The 8306-nt window shown below is 38.6% G+C and overlaps 1 protein-coding gene across 1 annotated transcript; it reads right to left on the bottom strand.

Annotated features, from left to right (window-relative positions):
- Positions 1–5485: 5485 nt before the first annotated feature.
- On the bottom strand, positions 5486–6402 carry LOC115999473. The gene is made up of 2 exons (XM_031239320.1): positions 6002–6402; positions 5486–5555 (listed from the first exon to the last, which is right to left on the bottom strand). The coding sequence occupies exons 1-2, from the start codon at positions 6400–6402 to the stop codon at positions 5486–5488; spliced, it is 471 nt and encodes a 156-aa protein (XP_031095180.1).
- Between the last annotated feature and the right edge of the window lie 1904 nt (positions 6403–8306).

The following is an 8306-nucleotide window of genomic DNA, read 5'->3' as shown; positions in this document are numbered from 1 at the left end:
ATATATATATATATATATATATATATATATAATAACGTAATTATGATCTCTTAACCCATCATCAATGTCAAAAATTACCATGATTAGAAACTAAGCCTAATTATCCTCTAATTATAGTAGCATCATCACCAACAATTATCATATCATGCTTCACATTTAATAATTACTATTAAACCATGAACCCCTCATTGCCACACACTTCATTATCACCATACGGTAATATGCATCCTCACCTATAATCGTCAATTAGCTCAACAACTTAGTGACATCACCATTATCAATAACATTATTCATTATTCCATCATCCTTATTTAACTCTATCCTTAGCAGTAATTTCACCACTAACAAATCATATAAACAGATCACTTCGACAACAATAATATTAACATCATCCCTAAGCTTCAAGCAACAACATCATCCATAACCCATAAGTAATTCATACTTAATAACTACTAATTACCTCCTCACTATACTTAATCCATATCTAACCCTTAACCTTAATTTCTTCATAATCCACCATCAATGACAACATTACAGTACCTTCAACACCACTAATTTATAATCTCATCCTCATTATTACTTCATCAAAATTTAATTATCATCACCCAATCATCAATATACTTAACATAATCAGTTCATCATTAATCCTTAATCATTCCCAAAATCAATAATATTTGCACTTAAACACCTCAACACAAAGCTCATAAATTCCTATTTCAACTATCACTAAGCATCCTTAATCATTATAAGTCCATAATCAAACTAATTAGTCACCATAACCCATAATTTAGCAATATACTAATCACCATTAAGCTTAATAAACGCCACCATCATCAGTATCAAAATCGGTCCAACATCATCATGTTTATACTCCTAATAATCTCTTAGGATCCTTACCATTCCAATATTGTAATAGTTGTCGGAGCAGAAATTGGGGTGTTACACGAACATCAAACAACCACATCATCTAAACATCAATAATCAATAATCAAGCTTACACCATTTAATCTTACTCTCGAACCTACTGGACTCCACTGGACGCGCAGTGGACGCGCGTCCAGGTCCGCGTCCAACACGTTCTGCCTATTCTGGACAGTAATTCAGCTTGGCACAGTCCGAAAGATTGAGCCGGTAAAAATAGTTCCCGAACTATTTTTCACTTGAAATTTTTATGGTAGAACCCCAACTCATAGTACTTGATGTCCATAAAAAGTTTTGGTCACCTAGGTTCACGAATTAACACAGAAAATTCCATCTTTGCCCTTGGCAGTGTGCTGTCCGGAATTTTCTTCTCTCTGGACCAGTTTTGGAGAAAAATTCGAAAACCATACTTCTACTACTCCGATCATTATGAAATTTTATAGGCAGCTTCTACACTTATGGAACTACCTCTCTAAAAAAAATTGGATCAAAATACCTTACCAATTTTTCCCTGAAATTCTCGGAAGTCACTGCCAGAGACTAGCTTAATTTCTTGTCAATATTTTCACAAGTATAAGCCTATATGGGCATAAATACAACATATACAAGCATATCCAAGCTATGAACATGTATACAAAAATATTCCCAAAGCTCCAAAACACCATGTTTCAACCAAATAATCAATTATCTAATTTCAAGTGACTAAACCAACTTAAGGGAATTCCTTACCTCCACCGGGTTACTAGTCCTCGTAGAAGACTCTTGGAGTTGATTTCCCCAATTTCACCTTAAAATCCTATGATTCCACCAACAACATATCACAACATACAAGAAATCTTAACTTAGATTCAAGCTCTAGGAAGGATTATAAAGCTTTCTACCGAATAAAATTGAAGTCTTACCGAACAAAGATGATCTTGATGTGGAAAACCCTAGTTGTTGAAGCTTGAACTCAAGAATGAAGATGAAATATTCTCTCTTGTTTTCCTCTTGGAAATTTCGAATTTTTGAGGGGAAAATGGATAAAATTGAAGACTTAAGCTAGTTATATCATCTCTAAAATGATATAATAATAATACATGGTGAAAATTAGTGACATGTGTCACTTTCTAGTGGTAAGTAGAATAAATATCTTAGCTTATACTGACCGGGATTGAAACAGATGAATTCTCGGTAGAAAATAATCTAAATCCAAAAATTTTCGAAACCAAACATTTATTCCAGTCTAAAACTCAAAATTGGGCTAGGTTCGGTACACCGCGAAATTCTGCGATGCTACGATCACAACAAATTTTCACCCTTATACTCCGTCCAATTTCAACTTAACTAAGCAGGAAGTTCATACTTAGTCCTAATATGCATAATCATCCATTTCCTAAGGAAATCCGAACTGAAAATTCGTCCTCAAAAATTTTACGGTTCTTGACCGGCACGAACGATCGCAACTTAATAACAACTATACTTCCTTATAAAAATTCCTTTGAAGCATCTGAAGATCATAACTTATGAATGTCAACGCCTTATGATAAAATAATAATGTTAGGAAAATACGGGGTATTACAACAGAGCAAATCCACAAGAACACATTAGAGAAGAAGACTACTATGGAATACCTCAAGAACAGCAGAGATCAATCGCCGATTATATGACCCTGGACTTCAACATGCACAACTCGATCTATGTACCACCGATGGAAAAAGTCAACTTCCATGTACATCCAACTATACTCACTCTGGTCCAAAATAGTCAATACTCAGGATTGCCATCAGAAGATCCTAACGCACACATAACAAGATTTATAAGAGCATGTGGAATGTACAGACAGGAAGGTGTCAGTGAAGAGATCATTAGACTCAAGCTATTCCCATTTTCGGTTATAGGAGAGGCAGCACGTTGGTTGGAAAGTCAAGACGATAACTATTTCAGATCATGGCAGCAGTAAGACCATGAGGATTGAAGGATTGTAATTTAGTGGGAGGTGAATGTGAAAGTGGATATGCGGTATGGAGTGTGTTAAAACGAAGAGTCATAAACTCCCCGATTGTCGTATCTCTCGTGGATGGCAAATTGGAGAATATACGGTTGCGCTACCTTGGTTTGTTTGAATAACGTGGAGATGGAGCATATGTATGTTGGTAAAGGAAAATGTTAAGGGGGTAAATGTTGATAAAATAAGAAGTAAACAAAGGGAAATAAAGGCGGATGGGGCTAAGATATCATGGAGATTGGTTAAAGGTGCAAGGTAGAGTATTGATTTCCTTTGAGTTATGATTGAAGGAGCTTGGAACATTGTCCTGAGTGGCGTCACACTCAAGCTCCCAATCCTCAGTCGGTTGGGGAATTTCATCAAACACTTTGTCTACAAGTTCCCTCCGGACCTCATCTTCTCAGATTGAGAGTGGGAGATGTGGGTAGTGGGCTACACCTCTTTGCGATATCTCGCCAAAGAGATGATCCTATACTCTTGGAGAGATCGGGGCACTCGATCCAACAAGATCATACAAAACATACACACAGATTCAACATTTCCCAAAGAAATCAAACTCATTCATCAAATTAGATCATGAACACCAATCATCCATTCAATCTAGCCCCTATCCTAGGGATTAGCCTCTCATAGGCTTTAACAACATCAAAGCATTGAAATAGAAAAGCATATCTACAAGATCAATATAAAAAGCAAACAACTTTAAGGAAAAAGGAAAAGCAAGATAAATCCAAAGAGAATACAAATCTTGATAAAAGAGTTTACCCAAGAGATCTTCAAAGCTATGGAGATCTAAGTTCTCTTCTCCAGGGAGCTCCTCCTCCTCTCCTAATTCTCTCTAAACCTAACCTAAAATTTAGAATAGAAAAATGTTACAAAAGACTCCCTTAACCTAGCTGAAATGTCCCTTAAATACTAAAACATTGCGCAGATTTTCTTGTGCCGCCCCACGTCTGCCACACGCGTGTGGACTGGCGTGGACGGTTACTGGAATATTTCCACGCCAGCTCACACGCGTGTGAGGCTCGTGGGCGTGGTTTCTTCATTTTCGTTTCCTTTTGTTGTTTTCGATTTGGTCTTCGTGTGTTCCCATGTGGATTGATTCTTTCTTTCAATGGTTTATGCTCTCTTTTGGTTGATTTCAGCCTTCATTCCTGTGGGAATTCTTGAAAACACTCCACACAGAACTCATTTGCAATTTGTTAGTAAAATAGCATGTAAACACGTAATTGCACTCTCTAAGACTTATTTTTAGCAAGAAATCAACTTAATAAGTTATAGATAAATAGGTACTTTTGGCGTCTATAAAAGTTTCCACACTTTAGATTGCTCGTCCACGAGCAAATTGTACATTCAAAACCTTCTCATTTAGATGCCAAAAGTATCTAAGCTAAAGATATGCTCAATGATAAACATTCATTCAAAAAAACAATCTACCAGGAGATGTGAAATCCTTCACAATACCTTCAAGGAATGATAAAAATGTGCCATACACTGCTATGAATATTCAAACAAAGCGAAACCCCTTTCGGTCACAAATTGGGCAGTTAATTAGTTTTCACAATACCAAGCATGCAGTCCAAAATTTCACTCACCTCTCATTGTGCAAAGGCCTTAAGCTGATCCCCCTAGTGGGAACGATGTACAAAACCTAATCAATCGGCCTCCCTTATCGCCAAAGCCCAACGTAAAAGTAAGTGGAAATAGATCCATGGGCCTCTCTCCGCCAGTGGCTTGGGCGGTTACTCATTTTTCTCACTTCCTAGGGTAACATCGTCAAGCAACCCGACTTCACATGGAGCTCCATGCTTTTTTCAAAGGCAGTGCAATGGGTGCTTGAATCCTAGCGAAGCGGCTTCCCTCATCTCAATTTTCTCATCTCCTAAGGCCATTTTATTGTGAACAACTGACTCCAGATATAACATTTGTGTATTTAGGAGACTATCGTTGTTCACCACCTAGCGAGATGGCTTTCCTCGTATCTTATCTCGGGGATTGGCCTTTTTGCCTTTTCTACTCATTTCTCCGAACAACAACCCCTCATGCCTTTTACTTTGGGAAACAGGGATATTTCACTCAATGCTCACAGAAAGCTCTCCTTTTGCCCCATGTTCTATTCTATGATTATTCAATTCCGGGCTTCGCTTAACTTATCTTTCTGAATTAGGGGTTGCACACTCCCACATCGAGAGATCCTTAACTAAGGTCTTTACAAAATATGAGGTGAATACCACACAAGCATACAATTTTTCAAAATTTTTAAAGGTCAAGGTAGGGGTACTTCCAAGGTTATTCAAAGAGTAAACTTTTTGGCACAGATTTAGCATTCTCCAAAGATAGAATGAATAACAACACATGCTTGTGGCTTGATTATTTTTCAAACAAATGAGATAGAGCTCTTAATTAAGATTTTCATTTCAAGCACAGCTCTTTCCACACTTTAGACCGAACATCGTCCTCGATGTTGACTTAGAATGTAATAAAATAGAGAAACAACAAAATATGCATTTTTCCACACTTTAAAATGGAAACATGAGGTTCACATAATAGATAAACAAGGGATAAGAGGTAGATGACCTAGTAAGCATCCCATGTCATGTCGCTCAAAATGCTTGGATGGATGATTCTCATGTTCTTGCAACGAGATCTGCACGGAAATATGGAATCTACAAAAATGGGGAATTTCAGCTCGGATGTTATTTGACAGAATAAAGTAAAGAAAGTAATAAAACATGGTAAATAACGGGTTGCTTCCCGATTACCGCTACGTTTAACGTCTTTAGCCCGACGAAAATGTCATGAAGATTGTGCTACTCATCCTCCCAGGGTATTAACTTGCAACACTGGACTGTCCCTTTCGTATTTTCCGTTCCATAATATTTCTTGACTTGGTGACCGTTTACTTTAAAAGATCCTTTTTCTGGATGCGTGATCTCCAAGGTTCCATAAGGAAATACTTTTGTAACAATGTAAGGCCCCGTCCATCTTGATTTAAGTTTTCTAGGAAACAGTCGCAGTCTGGAATTGAATAACAACACTTTATCTCCTTCAATGAATTCTTTGTTTTTCCTGATATGCATGTCGTGGTAAAACTTGGATCGCTCCTTGTAAGATATGGATGTCTCATAGGCCAGCAAACGCCATTCTTCCAATTCATTCAGTTGAAACATTCGCTCTTGACCTGCTATGAATAGATCTTCATTTAGTTTTTTAATGGCCCAATACGCCTTATGTTCGATTTCAACTAGAAGGTGACATGCTTTGCCATATACCAATCTGTATGGAGTAGTTCCTATTGGCGCCTTATAAGCAGTCCGGAAGGCCCATAATGCATCGTTAAGCTTGTCAACCCAATCCTTTCTATGCCGAGCTACTGTTTTTTCCAATATGGCCTTGATATCTCTATTTGCATTCTCAACTTGCCCGGTGGTCTGAGGATGATACGGGACTCCTCCCCGATGTTGTATACCTTGCTTTTGAAGTAATCTTCGCATGGGTACATTCTGGAAATGTGTCCCCCTATCGCTAATCACAATCCGTGGTACTCCAAATCTTGTGAACAATCTCTTTAGAAATCTTGTTACACTTCTTGCATCATTGTTCCGAAGTGCTTCTGCTTCAACCTATTTGGAGACTGTGACACCCCAACTTTTCAAAAGCTGAGATACCTAAAACTTTAACGCAAAGCTGCCTATCTCAACTACCAACATAACATAGCGGAAGCGATTTATAACCTAAGGGGTATCATGCCACATCTAGGTAAGAAAACACGGCCTAGATGCACAGGCTAACCAAAAACCGAAACCAAATAGTATATGAATCCTCAAACGTATACAAAACATCCAAGATCTAAAACAAGAGTATATAGAATCTCATATTGGCGCACAGGCCCAAAACGTAAGTCTAAAAACATAACAAACTAGTCTAAGCCGGCTCATACGGATATATCTCTATCGCGCTCACGCTTAGACTTATTGCATACCTGGAAAACATACAAGAAACCATTAACAAAAGACTGCTAAGCAACCACCATTCACACCCGCAAGGAAGTATAGATATAGAGTAAGTTTGTAAATAGGTTTACGCACCCATATAGAATATACACACCAACGAACTGTTCACGTTTAAATCAGATACTCAACAACAACACGCTGAATGAATGTATAAACCAAGACTTCTCATCAATACCAACGTCCAACCGAATCACAACTCAACCGAATACTCATAAGAAACAACCAAACGGCGATATATCAAAGAATAACCAATAATCAACAAGATACCATACAACTCAAGAGTCAACAAAGAACCAAACAGACCTCAACCCAAGGATAAGCACCAAAACCTCAACTTCCAATCCAAGTACCAATTCTCCACACCAAACACCAAGCCCGAAAGTTAGAAGTTAGGTACACAGGGGTAAAAACCCAATCACAGTGACCGAAGTCCAATCACAGGGGCAAAAGCCCAATCACAAGGGTAAAAACCCAATCACAAGGACCGTAGTCCAATCACAGGGACCGAAGTCCAATCACAGGGACCGAAGTCCAAAGTTAGTTCCACAGTTAGTTCATCCTCAAACAGCCCAAGAGATACTCAAAGATCCACCACTCCATATCTAACCTCAAACTCATCCCAAGAACAAAACACTCACAGTGTTCATCTCAGATTATGAACACAACAAACACTCAGGAAAAATAACCAAGGATTCAGCCAACCAATACATCAAGATAATGAATCAAGAGACATGAATAAGTGCTCAAGAACCAAGGAAAAATACTCAGCATAATATCCCAACAAGTTCCAAAAACAAGGGTGGAACAACAAGGCAACAGAACAACAAAATAGCTACTGGAAACAGAAGTCCAGAGGAACCAACAGAACCACCCTGGCGGCACTCCCCGGCGGATCACCCTGGTCCGCCGCCCTCTTCCGCCAGAAAGGGCGGGGCTGCCCAGCGGATCGCCATCCTCCGTCACTCCATTCCCCTGTTGTTCTTGAAGACCACTTAGGCGAGACACATTATACCACCTAACCTTACCGCAAGAGCAACTCCAAACCATTCCCAGACCAGAACAGACAGAATACGCAAAGTTCATTCCCAGAACACAAGTTCATAATCCATCAAAATGACTTCACAGAGAACAACAAATAGGCTAAGCAGCAAAGAATTTCTCAGGATTCCCATACACCAAATAATATCATAGAGTGAGAGTGTAAAATAGATTTTAGTGGACATGATGGTTACCTCTTTGGAGCACACTTCAACCAAGAACCCTCAAAACTCCCTACAAAGCTTCACCTCCACCTTGATCATCTTTTCCCAAAAGATCCCCAAAAGAACAACATAAGAACTTGTATAAAGATTATGAAAACAACATGATGCAAGGCATATTCCTAA

Source organism: Ipomoea triloba, chromosome 12 (assembly GCF_003576645.1).
Source record: "Ipomoea triloba cultivar NCNSP0323 chromosome 12, ASM357664v1".
In the NCBI taxonomy this organism is placed as follows: Eukaryota; Viridiplantae; Streptophyta; class Magnoliopsida; order Solanales; family Convolvulaceae; genus Ipomoea; species Ipomoea triloba.
This window is presented reverse-complemented; position numbering and strand designations above follow the sequence as displayed.

Coding starts and splice junctions, on each gene's coding strand:
- LOC115999473 (XM_031239320.1), bottom strand. CDS start 6,402: ATGCGAAGATTACTTCAAAAGCAAGGTATACAACATCGGGGAGGAGTC. Junction 5,556..6,001: donor TCTTACAAGGAGCGATCCAA/GTTTTACCACGA, acceptor ATTTCCGTGCAG/ATCTCGTTGCAAGAACATGA.